The sequence below is a fragment of the Lycorma delicatula genome, chromosome 6, assembly GCF_047948215.1.
Source record: "Lycorma delicatula isolate Av1 chromosome 6, ASM4794821v1, whole genome shotgun sequence".
NCBI classification, from domain to species: domain Eukaryota; kingdom Metazoa; phylum Arthropoda; class Insecta; order Hemiptera; family Fulgoridae; genus Lycorma; species Lycorma delicatula.
The window spans coordinates 71382007-71400433 of record NC_134460.1 but is presented as its reverse complement, the minus strand read 5'-3'; the positions used below and the strand labels follow the sequence as shown (position 1 = coordinate 71400433).

Below are 18427 nucleotides of genomic sequence, written 5' to 3'. Positions count from 1 at the left end.
ATGCAGCTTTTATATACAAGAAATTCAAAACCAAGAGTTCAACACACTTCAACAATATAAAATTTATAATCACACAACAGTGATTAAAATGACAGAAATGATTAAAATGACAACCAGTAATTAAAACAATAGTGAAAAAAGGAGATATTAAAAGAACAAAGAACACAAATTCAATACATTTTTTCATTACAAACTTAGGGGTTTTCTAACCTACAGGAGTTAATAATGCTGCTACTCCATTAAGAAGGTCCTGCTAATTAACTGTGAAAGATCCTTTGGAAGAAATCTTCGATTGTTTATTGTTTTGAAAGTTTTTGTGTATAAATTGTCAGTATTCTTTATATAGTACTTGTTGTGGTTTAACATATTAAAAAACCTGTGTAACTAACTGTATTGTAACCTCAGAGTCAGATCAATTTTTATTTTGTCTAAAATGTAAAAAACTTTTATAATATAAATATTATTTGTTCTATAACAGTGTATGATTACAAAGTAAAATTTAATTATGTATAAATTTAAATTTAATAATGGTTATAAATATATATATATGTAGTTTGACCGGATTAATATTATATATATATATATACACACACACTAGCTCCTTGTAACAGCTTCACTCGCACTATGTGGTTAGTTGCGTTTCCTGTAGTGGTCAATCTTTTTGTTTTATATTTACTAGTTTATTAGTATAAACTGACTGGTGTAGCCAGTCACATGTACAGTAACAGTGGCAGTGGCTGTGTTAGTTGAGTCACAGCACCATATACCTTTGCACCCCTTAAAAAAATCAGAATTAAAAATACCCGAAAATGGTTTTTAAATATTTATCTGAAGAGTATTTGTAAGCCCAAATCTACTGAATATCTCATTTACTAGTCGGGATTGGAAAAATTTACAGTCATTGTTCAGAAATGTTTTTACCTTTCTTCATTCCTATTCGAATTTAAAAAATCTAGAAATTGGTTTATTAACATGAAGATTACACTCACCAGAAAATCAGGTTTACTTCTTCATTTATTACCAACAAATTAAAAAAGTAAGGTTTCAAAAATAATTTTAATCCTTTAAATTCAGAATGTAACTCAAAAAATTCAAGAAATTTGTTTTTTATATGTTCATAATCAATCGTTCAAACCCAGCTCACATAGTGATAGACACTCACAGTTCACAATTAAATTTGTTTTTATATGTTTATAATCAATCGTTCAAACCCAGCTCACATAGTGATACACTCACAGTTCACAATTCATTAATTCAATTTCAGTTTTTTGCTTCAACCGACAAATCTCCATTATTATATATATATATATATATTTTTTTTTTTTTTGAGATGAAATATATCCAGAAACTTCAGTTATGCCAAGAAACATGAGTAAAACTTTAGTAGTGATAGATAGGAATATTTTTTGTTTATTCCAAACCAAAAAAACCCTCTTCCTCTTAATATAAAGTGTAGAGATATATGTATTTAATATTAAATGAGATTTAAACCACCAAAACACAGTAAATAGATAAATTAAATTTACCATATTAATTCTAAGAATTAATTTTTGTGGGATCCCACAACTTCAGTCGGTATGTTTGTGAATTTTAAATTAAATACCAGCTGAATATGAAGGATCCTGTGAAAATCAATTCTTGGAAATTATATAGTAACTCTAACTTAACTGTTTACTGTGTTTTGGTGGTTTAAATTTAATTTATTATTAAATTTCATAAATACATTGGTCAGTTTGTTAACAAATTATTTGAATTTTCAAAAAATGTATGTATTTATACAGAGTGAGCAACATAAAACCAAGCCCATAATGAAACCACTACCCAACACTATTTATGAAAGACTCTCACACAACTAGCGCTGGTAGTGGATGTATATGTTACTACTGATTGTTGCTGCTATTTGTCAGTTCCGCTGCTATTTGCTATTTGCTCCGGAACCTCCGATACATTCAGACATGCTGTTCGTCTGCGAGGTGTGAGGCGGGATCTGGTTCCCAGATCCGGACAAGTATCCAGTGAAGTATATGTTTTGTTGGTGCAGTATTGTGAGTGCAGTTGTGTTTGTGTAAAATGCCTTATTCAATCTAGGAGAGGATAGCTGTAGTTGAGGCCTATATTCATTCTGGCTCATTTGAAGAATTATGTCATATTTGTAGAAAAATTTCTGAATGCCTGTATCCCAGCAAAGAGTAGCATACACAATTTAGTTAAAAAATGGTATTCAACTGGTTCGGTTTCAAATGCAAAACAAAATAGGCAACCTTCCATTAGGAATCCACAGATCATTGTTGATATTGAAAGGAGAATTACTACCAGTCCAAAAATATCAGTACACAAGTTTTCCCAACAATCTGGTGTTAAATTCACATCTTGTCCTAAAATTCTTCATGAATTAAAATTGGAACCATACTGTGTTACAACTGTGCAACAATGGAAGGAAATAAACCGAAACGACTTGATTATTGCAATGGGCTTCCCAAAAACATTGTTGGTGGACAGATTCACCCGAAGTCATATTTCATATTCGGTGGTTTCATTTATCCAGCCATGTTAGTTTGCAGAACACAAAGTATTGGATGGTAAGGAATCCTCACGAGATATTTTAGCATCCCCTTCAAGATGAGAAAATTGGTGTTAGTTGTAGTTTCTGATAATTGTATAGTGGGACCTATATTTTTTGACTGCTGTCAATACACAAGTTTACCTTACAATTTTCAAAGGATTCTATGCACAATTAACTGAAAATTAAAAAGAATACAGCATCTTCCAATAAGACGGAGCAACATGTCAAATGTTTCACTGAATCATGTTCATGCGGCTTTCACAAATGAACAAGCTTTTAGCAGAGAACGAGGCTTCCATGTTCCCCAGAATTGTCTACTTGCGAATTTTTCCTTTGGGGCTACTTAAAGGAGAGAGTTTATGTATCTAATACCCACAGTATTGATGAACTGTAGGTAATCATTTAACGAGAAATCAACACAATTAACAAGAACATTTTACGTCAGACGACTCTTAATATGATCAGTTGAGCACAAAAGTGCACTGATGTCCAGGGGGTCATTTTGAACATTCTTTGTAACAATAAGGTAAATAAATGCAACATTTAAATTACATTTTGTTTTTTTTTAAATTTAATTTATCCATACTATTCATAAAATTTCATTCTAACATTACCTACCGATTCTGCAGTGGTTACATTGTAGGTTCAGTTTTATATTGCTCACTCCGTATTTTAATAATGTAAGATATAACTGTATTCTTATTCATAGCTATGCTAATTCTATTTCATTATTATTATTCATGTAAATTTTATTATGTAATCTTGTATGTAAATAAAATAGTTTGTCTGTATTAGCATTACACGAGAACCAAGTGACCAATCCCTTTCTAATTTTCAGGATGCATTCATGTTTTCCTAGGGAAGGTTTTAAGTCATAGATCAAAGCCCTAGCCTCCTTGGTGAATTTGTGAATAAAGATATTCATTAAAAAAAAAAAAAATTATCAATTTTATTATATTTCTGTCACCATTGCAACTGAAATAGATTATGGAGTTTATCTCATCAAAGATCTGTGTTCTTTAGTTAGCATAGTTACTACTATTCTGTCTTTTGTAATTTAGTTTTTTAAGGTTTCTATAAAGCTAATACCTTATTTTCTGTTTATCAGTATTATTCTCACAACCTTGAGAGTAATGAACAATGCGGGGATCCAGGGGGGTAGAGCCCTCTGGCTAGATGGGAATAGTCTTATGATTAAACTGCAAGTGAAGCAAGCTCTGCAACCCTAAGTTCAGCCCAGTGACCCCTGGAGGCCCTGGGACTTGCCTGGGTTGATCTGGGCCCTGAGGGTGTAGGGGCAGAGCTCAAGTGGCTAATAGAATAATAAAATATTCTAAATACACAACATATTTCTGATAGTGGTATAAAATGTAAATTTAAATGTTAAGTACCCTATTATATTATTTCTGTTGTAGGTTCAATTATTGGTGCACTCCTAAAACTGGTTGGCCTATTTTGAATTAAAAATATGCCAAATTGCAACTAATTACCCAAGTTTAAGGCAAAATAGCAACTATATTTGTATCTCTATTAATTTACATTTCTCAGAAATGGATATTTATAGTATACCATTCTTGTGTAATAACAGGAAGTTGATTGTGAATCAGGTTGTTTTTTCATAATTGCATTTTTTACAGGTATGAAGGTTTCAGAAGACCCCCTTGGGCAAAACGTGCATATACAAAATCACACACTTACTGGGTAATTTTGGCATACAGCTTGGCTTTTATTGTAATATTTGAGGTTAGTTTATATTCCTAATGCTAATGATTCTGAATAAATAAATAAATAAATATATATATATATATATATATATATATATATATATACATACAGTATCTTTCATAAGTTTAAGGACACCTTAAAAAAACTGTTTATATCAGTTTGTCTTTAAACTTATGAACTACATATAAATCTTATATGTCTGTGAGAAACGGATTTAAAAATTACATCTTTTGATGAAAACTGCAAGCTTCTACATTAGATGCTTCAAATTTTATAAAGTGATTTAAATATTTTAAATGAGCTAAAATTAGCCCATTTTTTTATAAAGAAATTACTTTCTCATGAAATATGTAACCTAGGCTAATGAGTGATATCATTTTAAAGCTGTGTTTTAGAGTTTTTCAATAGAGTAATAAGAAAAATTGTAAAAAAAAATTATTTTTTTAGTTAAAAGGGCTAAAGTGATTTTAAAATTTTCATGAAATTTTTGTATTTAAGAGACCAATGTTCAAAAATGTACAAATCACTTTAAAGTGTCAGGTACACCAACTTAGAGTGTCAGGCGTACCAACAGTAATTAAAAATGTCAAGTTGGCGCTATTATCAACTGTCTCCCACCAAAACGGTGATGAATTAGCATTTGTTTCTTTGAGGTTAGATTGGTGAAAATTTTTTTTTATTAACAATGAGTAAGAAAAGTGTTAGTGTAGAAGTAAAATGGCAAGTAATCGGTATCTGGAAAGCAAATAAAACATACAGAGACATTGATGAACACTTAAAAATATCAAAAACATGTGTACAACAAGTTGTTAAAAAATATCGTGATCAAGAAACTGTCGTTGATCTTCCACGATCTGGTCGACCAAGAAAAACGTCAGTGAGTCAAGACAGAGCAATTATAAAGGTATCAAAACTTAATCGGTCTGCTAGTTTGCCTGATATAGCGACAGAAGTAGCACAAAATCATGGAATTCAGGTTAGTCCTGCCACTCTTTCTAGACGTCTAAAAGAATCTGGAATGGAATCACATTTCGCCTTAGCAAAGCCTCTTTCAAGCACTGACCACAAGCCAAAACATCATCAGTTTTGCAAGCAAACAAAGAACTGGTTGAAAGAAGCTTGGCGAAGGGTTCTCTTTTCTGATGAAAGCAGATTCTTGTTGTATTCAAACCGAAAAATTAGGGTCAGGTGACCAGAAACTAAAAAGTTTCTACCAGCCTGCATCATTCCTGGTGTGCAAGATGGAGATGTGCTGTCTTGGTGTGGGGTTGCATAACTTCAGAGGGCGCTGGACACCTTAGAATAATGGATGGGACAATGAACAGCATACAGTACATAAAAACAATGGAAGAATTCATGCTTCCTAGTGTCCATAACCTGTTGGGTGAGAATTTCATCTTCCAACAAGACAACACACCTTGTCATAAATTACGAGTTACCAAGGCAAATGGTTTGATGCAAATGATGTGGAACTTTTGGACTGGCCTGCTCGTAGTCCTGACCTAAATCCAATTGAGAATTTATGGAATTGGATGGCACTGCAACTTGCTAAAAGAAAACCTAAAAATAAGGCTGAGTTAAGACTTCAAATCGCAATTCTGTGGCAACAGGTGACGAAAGAAAAATGTCTGGAATTGATTGAATCAATGTCTGATAGAGTAGCAGCATGCCTAAAATCGTATGGAGGTCATACAAAATACTAAACATTTAAAAAATTATGTAGCATTATCTCATTTATTTTTAATTTTTACTTGTATAAAATAAAGATTTTGTCATGAAATACTGATTTTTCGGTTATTTTTAACTTGTCCTTAAACTTATGAAAGATACTGTATATTATACTACAATTACTATTTTTGATCCATACTCATTATTTTCCTAGAAATCTGATTTCTTTAGTAAATTACAATATGTGGCAAATATGAAATTTTTTATTTCATTTCTTTTGGCAATTTGTTAAGTTTGGTTATAATTTTTTTACACTGCAAACTTAAAAAAAATAATGCAAATTTGCTTGTGTAAAATTTTATTAGTCATAAGTTTTCATTTATTATGTAGATTTTCCTTGATGTATGGATTGAGGAAATTATTTACATTGAAGGCCAATATGTTTTATTAATGAAGCTTAACACGTATCAATAATCAAATATTTAAAAAAAGAACTTAATAAATTACTGTATTTTAATACTTCATTTTACTATTAACATTTTTAAAAACATTTCTAATATAGAAAGAAAATGTTTTCTTATCCCAATGATTTCATATCTAAATGCCTACACAGCTGACTCAGAAATCCTATTTAAATCCCCTAGCAGTATGTTGCAGAACACATTAATACATTAAAAAAAAAATCATATAAAATCAACCAATAAAGATTTTTCACTGAAAATTTGCATGGATATTACTGAAATAATAAACTCACCACCAGTAATGCCTTAGTATGTTTGTTAAGTGTGGTACACCTCAAAACATTCTTATATATGAAGAGCAACACCACACTTTTTGCACTGTCATGCAGTTTCACTTCTTTTTCCCCTAACATAGCATACAACACACTGTTTTGTCACTTTTTTTCTTTTATGTAGAGGGAATATGAACTGGAAAGTAGGCCCATATTTTTGCTTGCAATCTCATGGGGGTGGTACTGGTTGATGGTTGTCCTGTCCTCAAACAGAGTACTCTGGCAACTGTACAGTCTCCAGCAGTAATATTTATTTTGAAGTCAGAGTAATTTGTCTTCTTCTTTCCAGTTACCTTGTGATACACAGTGAAGGAATTGAAAATACACATATCTAAAAGATAGAAAAATATTTTTCTGTATCCCTTCACTGTAGATTGCATGATGGGAAACAGAACTGTAACCTGGTCCTGTAAATCAACACTTCCATCACCTGATACTCAAGGGCACATTTAGGTTTCTTGACCTCCTCTCTTGGTGTCTGACCTCGTTTTCTTCTTAGCTTCCCTGTTGCTGTGATGTCAGCTGATTTGTGTTGAGAAGAAAGAAAATAAACATCCTTGTCATCCCTCCACTTCACACAAAAGATATTGTTCGCACTCCATATTTCATGTTCCCCCTTTTCAACTTACTCTTGCTGATATCAGGAGGCATATCTTTTCTAATATGTCCCACAGTTTCAATTACATTTGTTTTCCTCTCTGTTGTAAAAATAATGTGTGACCTCGATCCAACAATTTTTCACACATGCCGATCACATTAGTATTGGCAGGAAGAGTAGAATTTGTCACACTGTCACCTACATAAATTTTGAAATATAACCAATAGCCTGAACTAGATTCACAAATTTTGTAAAATTTTATTCCATTCTTGATCGTTAATATCTATTACATTGCACAAATGAAAGGCGACCTTTGAATTTCATTAAACTTTCATCCAAAGCTATGTTCTGAGAAGAGAGATATAATTTGGAAAATCTTGTAGAAAAATGTTGTATGATAGGCCTAATTTTTTAGTTTATCATTTTCATTGTTGTTAGTAGTGAAATGCGAGAAATGTGAAATTAGCTTGAATTTCTCTCTCCTCATTGTTTCGCAAAATATGCATCTATTTTTATTCCAGTAAAATTGGGTATGCGATTTTCGCACCTGCAACATCAAAATTTCTAAAGCAAAATAGCTCTAATTTCATCTGCAGTAGTTTGAAACCATTTATCATCATCTTTCAACTTTTTCCTAATGGGTTGTTCAGTTGCTTCGTAGCGTATGCATTAGTTTGATCACAAATTTTATCAAGCAATCCCTAATCATAGTTTCTGAAAAAATTTGAAGATCTGAAGCTGGATCTGACTCAAACTTATTCAATATATCTTAACAAATGCCAGTATGTTCAGTAAAAGAATATATAATTGGATTATTTTGAGTCTTTGTTCAATTCCAATTACTTGTGTTTTTCTGCATCGCAGTACATACATGCTTAGAAGGGCCTGGTGTATCATCATCATTATCATCGCTTTCATCACTAGATTCACTAGAACTATCACTACAACTTTTTCAGACTTTGATTCATCATCAGAAAAATCACCACATTCATTATCACTCTTAATGTTTTCTAAACACTATGTCAATTCTTCCTTATCATTGCCATGAAACCTTTTCTCCAGCATGATGTCTACTGAGGTCATCAAAAAAATACAAACACAGAAATTATTTTATTTCAATAAGAAGCAGTGAGCGAGGCTAAAAAGGGGGATTTACAAAAATCACATGCCAGCACTTCACTTCAGAATACATTACAATGCCATCTATGAGCTACAAATTGAAATTTATGCATGTATATGGAGGAGCAGCATGCGACCTGAGGTCATCATATGACTTATGTACCAAAAAATTGCATAATGACCTCTGGGCGTCATATGATTTGAATGGGTTAACTTTCCACTTTTGAAATCAAAACTTCAAGTGAACAGTAAAGTCTCAGTTTGACCATTCGTGAGATGTGTGGTTAATTGAAACCCAACCACCAAAGAACACTGGTATCCACGATCCAGTATTCAAATTCGTGTAAAAATAATGACTTCCAAATCAGTTGATTTGGGAAGACGTGTTCACCACTAGACCAACCTGGTGGGTTAGCTACAATGTGCTAACTACATTCATTGGTTCTACACATACACAAAAAGAGATCACATTTTATTGCACTTGAAGCTTTGAACAACAGACTGTCATACTGCCTTTCAAGCTAAAGAGCTGACACTTTATAAAAAATAGTCTTTTCAACCGATTTTAAACTTCAACACAAAACATCAGCTGTAACATCAGCCAGAATAGTATCACTGGTCACTGTAATGATTTTGTAGAACAGTGGTAGTTAACCTTTATACCTACCGCCCATTTTTATGTCTTGTTATTAGTAACATTTTCTAACCGCCAACTGGTTCTACAGTAATGGTGATTCATAAAGTAAGGAAGTAACTTTATAAAATTTATAAAGCAGAGTTACAACAAGTTAAAGCATATAATAATAATTACTTACCAAATACTTTATGTCAGACTTTCACTAAGTTTGACAGGATAAACGTTTATAAAACAACTTACAGTAGTTAAATATCATTTTATTTATACTTTGCATACATAGAAGCATGAAATCTGACGAAATTACATTTAACTAATTATTAATTAGATCCCTGAGGCTGATGCTGCAAAACTAAATACTGGATATCTGGCTCAATTAGTATAAGGAACAAACGAAGGTCTCCTCTTTCGGAAATATTCAGGCGGTTTCTTTCTTTGGTCATAATTTGATTAACAGGACTAAAGCCTGATTCCACAAGATATGAGGTAGGGAAAGGTAACAATAAAGTGAATATCATTTTCCACATATCTGGATATAAGACAGGCATTTTTTTTGCCATAGGTTTTCATATCCACCACTATCGAATTTAAGTTTACTTTCTTCATCATATCTAATTTCTAACAGTTCTTCTTGGCAAGTTCTTTCAGCTTCTTCAATATTTGCGGTAAAAGTATTTTTCATCCAGTCATATTCCTTTAATTTCAAAATATCTTCAAATTGTGTTTCCATGTCCAATTTAAGTTCGTTGAGGGTGGCTACTGAATCTGTCAGTATCATCTAGAGTTACATCATCTTTTATAGATGATAATTTTGGAAACTGATGAAATTCTCTTTAATAGATTACAATGAATTAGTCCAAGTTTGTCAATAAATAATGACACACTTTGGCAACCTATAAGAGTTTTATTAGCTCCTTGAAGCTGCAAATTGACATCATTAAATCTCTTAAAAATATCTGCCAAATAAAAGGCATCATTCTTTACTGTTTTTAACTATTGACATAGAGTGGTCTCATTGTTACTTTCAAAAAATTGTATGACACTATCATATAATGTTACAAAATGAGCCAAAGATGATGTACCCTTTGACAACCACGGACTTCTGTGTGCAAAAGTAACCTAATAAAATCTTCATTATTCTCCTGGAAAAGCTGTCTAAACATTCTATCATTTTTTGCATTGGATTTGATCTTGTTTATGGCTCAAATTATTATAGTTAATGATGAATGGAGACCTGTACTTAGATGTTTTCCTACAAGATGTTGTCTGTGCACCACACAATGAATACATAAAACATTTGTCACTGCTTCCTTCAAATAAGCAACAAATCTGCATGCAACAATATTATTCAAAGGAATATTATTTTTTGTAAAGTATGATATCACAGTATTAAATATAGATAATCCTCTTGTATCTGTAATGAGATTTATTGCAAATAGCATTTCTTTTCATAATGTATTGTCTTATTCAAAATAATGTGCATATGCCATCAGTAAAGCATATCTGCAATGGTAGACTTGTCCAATTGCATGGAAAATGAAGAGTTTTGGAGAATGCTTAAAAGTTTTTTCCAACTACCATTTCAATTTGTTGCTTTACTGTGCTATCGCTTAAGGGCAATGTTTTTAAAATTTCAGGTATATCCTGATGCATTACTGTTGAGATAAATTCGTATATAGAGGGTATTATTACAGTTTCTCAAATATTATATCTTTACAACTTTTTGCAATTAATTGTGAAATGCGATAAGTGGCAATTAATCCATCTTCGTTTGCTGAATGTTGTTTCTTAAATGATGCAACGATTGTTGAACTATTTTGACATTTTGTATATATTTCCTGAAAATATTCAATGGGCTTGTCCTGTCATTTGGATGCTTTGTAGAAAGATGTTCTCACAATCAACTTGGCTTCATTGCCTCATTGGATAATGTTTTATGACACAATAAACACATTGGATGTTGTCTATTTACAACAGATTCTATGAAACCCATCTTCAGACACTCTGGCAAATAGCTGTGAACATATTTTTTTTTTTGTGACATGGGCTCACAATATTTTGTTTCAAGCTGTAGTCACGTACTCACTCTCACAAATCTAACTGTGTTACTGACCAGATGCGCAAGCTATTCTGGGATGAGGCTTTTTTGTTTGCGGTTGCACTATAGCATGATTTAGTTTCACTTTTGTAATGTGAATTAAGCTTATGCACAGGCGATACAAATAGTATATTTCTGAAATTTTAATTGTCACGGGCAATATTATGACAACCTATTGAAAATGTTTTTAAATAATGCTATGACTCTTTTTTTAAAAATCAATTAAATTAAAAAAAGGAAAGTGCTACAGTATGAGACAAAACCCCTGCCCCCCACCATGAAAGCTGGAACACCCACTAGTGGGTGGTAGAGACTAGGTTTACCGTCACTGGTGTAGATGATCGAAAATGTTTTGAAGTAAGTTATTAAAAATATTTCATTATAAAATTAAGTCTAATTTGTTATTTTATAAAAAATATATTTTTATAAAATTGTACAAATTAAAAAATTGCTGGCAAATCTGTTTTTCTTTGTTTTGAGTGGCATTGACTAAGGTCTAAGCCAAAAAAAATAAGGTCAATAGCAACTAAAAATGTCATAAGCATGCAGTATATATTGAACCAGTTTTCAACTTAGGTAATATATGAGAACAGATTAATTAAATAAAGTTTTAGTCATTAATATGTTATCTTTACTTCACCTTTAAATCTCCGGGATGCTACTCCCTATGGTCTTCCAGAAATTATAAAACCATGCATTGTAAGTGATGTAGTTTACTATCATTACAAGGATTGTTGACTGGTTTTTTGTTGAACTGATACATTTTTTGTTGTGCGACATTCAAGTGTGGATTAAATTAATTGAATATGAGTATGACTGCTGTTTATTTGTCTATACTGTTAATTAGAAAAATCTGCTAAACAGCCCCTCATTCACGTTTTTACTGAAAAAATGAATATTTTTTACTTTTTTAAAGGTCTGATTATGCTGAAATTTTTATCCTTATTCAAGCATAAAAACTGATGAATAATTTAATGAAAAAGTTTTTTTTAAAAGTAAACAGCTTTAAGTCCTAAGATAAACAGTGACCTACGAGTTGCTAGGTCCATAACTGCCATGCTATTATGTCAAGGAACTCTGGCTTCAGGTTTGAAACTGTTGGAATATGTTTAATTGTAATAATATATCAAGATCTGAGTAAGACAGTAAACTTCATCCCTTACCACTGGATTGTTTCATTACACCTAAACATCCCAGGGAAAAATTATCTAATTAAAGAATATTTATGGGGAGGGGTAAATTGCCACTGGACAGAGATTATGAATGCTGAATACAGTTTAACTAAATGCTGTTTACATTTTACAGAAAGGAAAAAGATAAGATTGAAGCTTTTGAGATGCGAGAATGGAGAAGATAAAATGGGTGGACGAAATAAGTAACATAGAAGTATTAAGAGAAATAAATGAGAGTAAATACTGAGAGTAATACTGGCGACTATCTAAAGGAGGAAAGGAAACTGCATTGAGCATGTAATTAGGAGAAAAGGAATAATAAATACAGTTCTTGAGGTGAAAAAAGAAGAGGAAGGAAGAGGCTGAAGTTAATGATATAAACAGTAGTGAAGGTTATGATGAGATGAAAAGAAAAGCATGAGACAGAAACAGATGGAGACAACAGAAGTGCCAAGGACCTCCCAATAGGCAGAATACCACAGAATGATGATGATTAATAACCATGAAATTTGATGCTACTTATAAAGAAATAAAAATATCAACACCTGAAAGTTTGCATTTTTCTGATCAAAAACAACATATTTGACATAGTTTAAAATCAGATGAATAGTATTTTCATGTATTTTAAAAATGCACAGAAGATAATGCAGTACTTTTCATCTGTAATAAACGTGGTAATAATGGGGCTGCATCTTGCAGTTTATAGGGTAAAGGTCATTTCAATTAATCTCATAAATTGATAAAATATTTATATTGCAGGTGATGTAGCTGACTGGCTTAGCAAATAGATATGTTACCAAGTAGTTTGACTTTGGGGAAATATTCCTGGACTGGGACTATACAGTGGATTAGAAACCAAGTCCGGGATGCTTGTCCACATGTTGCATCCACTACTTCACTATTCTCTCCCAGAAATCAAACCAGTTTCCCCCTTTTGCTGATAGATGATACCAGCATTTCACTTCAGAATAAGTGTGGCAACAAATATATTTACTATTGTATCCACCAACAGAAGCTGGGGTTATGAAAGGAAACAGAAGAAGAATGGTAAAAGGAAAAAATACCATAGAGGGGGGTCTTAAAGAGATTAAATTTGTTATTGCCTTGCCTAAAATTCTCCTCATTTGACTAACACAGAAGTGTTAGTAAGAAAGAGAATGCTGTTAGAACTCATAATCATATTAAAATAACACATTCTCAAGTTTTAACCTTGAAAAAACAAGTAATTTTGTTTCTGAAAATGTGTAAATTACTTCATAGCTATCAGACTATCTAATAGCCTGATAGCTATTCTATGTGTGGCTAAACTCATAACTAATCTATGTGTAACTATACTCATAACTATTCTACACATTTAATTTGTTATATAAATGATGCCAGTTGTAAAGTGAGCCTTATTTTTGTACCATCACTCAGTTCTCTGGTTTGATGCTTTACTTCAATGCTTTCTGTTATGTTTTCTCTCTTTCTGTCCTTCAGTTTTTCTCCTTGATTAGTAACTTCCTCAAATTTTTCCTTTCATTAGTCATTTGCCTGGTTTGATAGTTTACTCCATTGCTTTCTGTTGTTTTTCTCTTTCTGTGCTTTAGTTTTTCTTTTTGGTTTGTTACTTTTTAACATTTTTTCTTCAGTCTTGTGTTATTTCTGTGTCTAACTTAAAAAGTAATGGGGAACAGATTTTATTTCCTTGTCTTATTCTTTTCTGAATTAGAGCTTCTCATTCTTCATTTTCTGCTTCTATAATTATTACCTGATTCTTGTAAGATTATAAGTAACTTCTCTCTTTCTATTTAAGTAAGAATTAAATCTTTTATTCCATTTTACAGCATCAATTGCTTTATCCAGACCACAGATTCAATGCAGGTGGCATAATGTTTCTTAGCCTGCCTTCTAAAATTAATATGAGGGCTAAAATTGGCTTTTCTTGAACCCATGCTATTTTTTACCTTTTACCTTACTATTTGTTTGTAAACTATCATAGAAGGTTATTTTTAATTTTGAGATATTAAACTGATTGTGAAAATATTTTTGATTTTATATACTACTGCTTTCATTAGTATTGTGACATTTACAGTCTTTAAAATTATTCAGTCTTACTTCTCCCAGGCAAAATAGTATTAATTAATAAGGTATATCATCAATTCTAACTGGTTTATTTTTAAGTCTTTCAAAGCTATTAAATATAAATTGTAATATAGTCTTCTTTGATCATCAGTTTCCTTTTTGTCCTTTAGCACTTTATCAAACAGTTTATTTTTCTCTATACAATCTCTTCTATGTATTCTGTACACTAGTTAGCTATTTCTTCTCTGTAAGAAATGTTTTCAATGGATACAGCTCTTCCCAAAGTTTTTGGTTATTTTTCTGAATGGTTCACTTACTCTGCCAATGATATTTTTCTCGGCCTCATTACATCTCCCCAAGCAGTCTTCTTCTGCTCTTCTTATCTTCTTATCTTCTTAATAATTTCATTCTTACATGTTGTAATTTTACAGAAATCAAATGCAACACCCTCTGTGAAAGAAATGCATTGTACTCTCCAAAACCCATCAGACACATTCCTACTAATCCAAAAGGCACTAGCACTGAGAGGCTTTCAGTGGACAGACTGAAGGGAAATCACATTGGGAGAAGAATGTAAATATGTAGTTAAACTCCCAAGAAATAAGCCAAGTAAAAATATTTCAAAACCCAATCTACAAAGGACCCGAATGTAATCCCAACTCCATCCATATTAAAATAAAAACAAATACCTGCCCGATAATTATAAAGACCCAGCAGCAAGGGACTGATGTCCAGGCTCTGCAATTAGTAGATGTGTAAAATATCCCTGCAGACTTAAAAAAGTTTGCAACTATAATTTTTTCAAACTTTAACTTTGTTGGATAATGTTCTTTTTCCTGTTTGTATCTCATTTCTTTGTTCTTATTTTTTCTTAGAAACTCTGCCTAATCATTACATAGTCTTTTGGTATTTCCTGGTTTCCTTCATCTGTACCTTATTTTATGGACTTTTAAAAAAGTGCCATTATCACTAGTTTATACTTAAGTTCTAAATGCCTTCTTTTATTGCTTTGATTGAGCACATTAATTTCTCATTTCATCCTTCTGCTCTGCCATTCCAGTCTCACTAATGCAAATTGTCATTTCCATTTTAATAAGATCATGTGTTTCTTCATGTATCTTTTCTGTTTTTTCATAGTTTGCTAAAGAGGTTGGCATGAATTTGTACAGCTTCAGTAGGCTTAGGCTTTGAATCTATAAAATTTTATTGTTTTCCTTTGTTGCTTGCAGTAACACGCTCTTTGCTCTTTATTCTTATGCATTATTACTGCTACACTTGCACTTCAATTTTTTTTGATTTAGTGTAATTTCCTACAACTCTGTTCAAAAGTTTTATACATTTTTTAATTTTACTTTCTTAATTTCTACTAATCTGGTTTTTAACCTATCTATTCCTTATTTTAATTTTTCTATCTTACTGTTTACATTTAAACTTAAAACATTTGATGCTCTGATTTGAAGAATGTCATGGCTCTTATATTTCTGATGACTTTGAGTTGTTTGTTCTTCTTGGAAATTTGACTCAGAGTATTTTATCAAGAGAAGCCATCTTATAAAAAAAAACTTAGTAAAAAAGAAAAAGGAATGAGGGAAGGGAAACTATATCCTCTGAACATAAAACTTTAAATTTCAGCTTATACTTTAAAATACTCAAATAAGTAAACTTTTATCATTTAGGACATATCAGCCATCGATTAGAGCCTTCAACTACTGAAAGAGCAGTTGTCATCTTTTAAGAATTATTCCTCTGTCCGGCCTATCTACAAAAGTTGATTAACCATTCAAAAATTTTACCTCATCACTTCTGATACCCAACCTTGAAATGCCCAAACAGACTATATAGTGTTAATGAACAAATAATACTACATGGAAGTGTGAGTGAAAGGTTTGAGGCACCACAGAAACTGATGCTAATTATACCAAATTTTACTGTAATAGAACATAATAATTGAATTTATACTATATTTATATTTTTTTCTTTTACAGAATCTTGTTGTGATGTTAGTATTGATGGTTCATTGGTTGATACCTGATACATCTTCAAAGTTACGTGACAAAATAAGACGTGAAACATATTTCACTAATAAAATAATAATTGCTGAAGAAACAAAACATGCTATTATTAATTTGACTGAAAAACAGAAGAGTCTTGTAGAACAGATGAAAAAAACTGTAAAAAAAAAAGATGATGATGATGATGGTTCTGTTAGTAGAAGTCACAAGTTAGTAAAAGATGGTATGTTTAGAAAACAGTTTACTATATATAAAAAAAAAAAACAGATTCAAGTTGTTATTTTAGTCCATAAACCTAATAGTATTGGTGAAATTTCAGAAGTGATGATTTAAATTAATTATAGCTATAACTATATTAGTTTCTAGGCTGGTATTTAGATAATCTGTTGGTTGAGATTTTTTTTGAGGTTTATTATAAGAATGTACCTTTACCTTAAAATTTGTAAGAAATCTCTTTTATTTTGATTTTGCAGTGTAATGGATGCTTATAGTATAGTGATATTGTCATTAACCTATCCTTTTGCATTTGTATAAAGTTTTTGATTTTTCTTTTAGGTTGACTACCTTACTAAGAAATCAGTTACTGATTTTTTTTTTTTTTTTTTTTTTAAGTATCAATTATATTTGTACACATAATTCACATATTTATGTCATAGTTATTTAAGATAGCTGTGGCATAGTTTGACTAATCATGTATCTTTAGAGTATAATTCTAAATTTATCACATGGTACAGATACAGTAATTATAACGAAGTAGAATTATAAAATTAACTGATTTTTAATATGCAATTTATAAAGTTATCCTTAATAAATAAATCTTTTATTGTGATCTGTACATATTAATACATTAAATCCATTTTAGGAATGGGTAGATTAAAAAAAAAGCCCCAGCATGGATCAAGGGAAACTATGATCCGACCAGCATGACAAAATGTATAATTAATTATGAAGTAAAAAAATAGATGCGATAAAAGTCCAAATATATATATTATATTACTTCTAATTATATATATTATTTTAGAAAGTATCTAATATGACTTTTCAACAGAGTTGTCACCAATATTAAGAAATTTATTGTTGCATAAAAGCAACCAGATTACTTACTATCTTCATGAAATGACGATTTTGAAGTTATTCATCTTTAGCAGCACCTACTATGAGAAAAACTTTCTATATTTAAAAAAAATTGTCAGAATTTCATAAAAAACAATTCTTGATTGAAATTTTTGGAAAATCACAAGAAAGTATCAGAATTTTTAACCATTTGTGTTCATAAATTTGTTGGCTTAAAAGAAATTATTATTAATGACAGTTGGCTGTACTCTTTGTGAATATTTCCTTATTCATCATTAACCTACTTTCTCATCCTTCCATTATTCATTGCATTTTCACTATAACTTAACTTTGGACAAGGCCTACAGTGAAGGCAAAAGCTGAGTTTAAAAATCACCAATGTAAAAGTCTACCGAGGCATTTACATCGGTGGCATCCCAACGAGGCCTGGCTTATTACTATGAGATACAAAGATGACATTAGAGAGTGAAAGACAACTCCCGTTAAAGCCCATCAGGGCTAGGAACGAGGGGAGGGTGACTGGAACCATCACAAGGCGGGGTGCCTTCCCCTATGGGGTTGGGATGTAACATGTAACTTAATTTGAACCTCTGATGCTTCCAGAGGATTTATGGCTTTTCAGTGAGTGATCGGTGATTTTTGGACTAGTCGGTTGTGTGTGTACTTTCTGCTAGTTTCAAGGTTTTCTTTGTTTCAGACTGTGGCTACAGTTTAACATCAATTGTAGATCATTTTGCTCCTTAGACACAAAGGTTTAAAGCTAGATTTCTGCGATGTGTATCCACCTCACCGCGGTGAAGAGGTGGCAACAACTTCTGGTTGTAAGTCCCAGTTCAAGCAAGGGAATACTTCCTAGTCCTGCTTGCAGTCTTTACAGAATGAGGGCCATTATCTGTGGTTTGTAAGA

The 18427-nt window shown here is 31.6% G+C and overlaps 1 protein-coding gene across 10 annotated transcripts in view; it reads left to right on the top strand.

Moving 5' to 3' along the window:
• Nucleotides 1-18427, top strand: part of LOC142327131 (anoctamin-4-like) — a 206218-nt gene that overhangs the window by 109992 nt on the left and 77799 nt on the right. For 5 of the 10 annotated variants that reach the window (XM_075370020.1, XM_075370019.1, XM_075370021.1 and 2 more), the window contains 2 exons: nt 4201-4306; nt 16420-16669. In XM_075370020.1, coding sequence (XP_075226135.1) covers nt 4201-4306; nt 16420-16669 — 356 coding nt within the window. Of the gene's footprint in view, nt 1-4200; nt 4307-16419; nt 16670-18427 lie in introns of those variants that run through there. The other 5 variants (XR_012756930.1, XM_075370023.1, XR_012756929.1 and 2 more) reach the window with 5 other exon arrangements.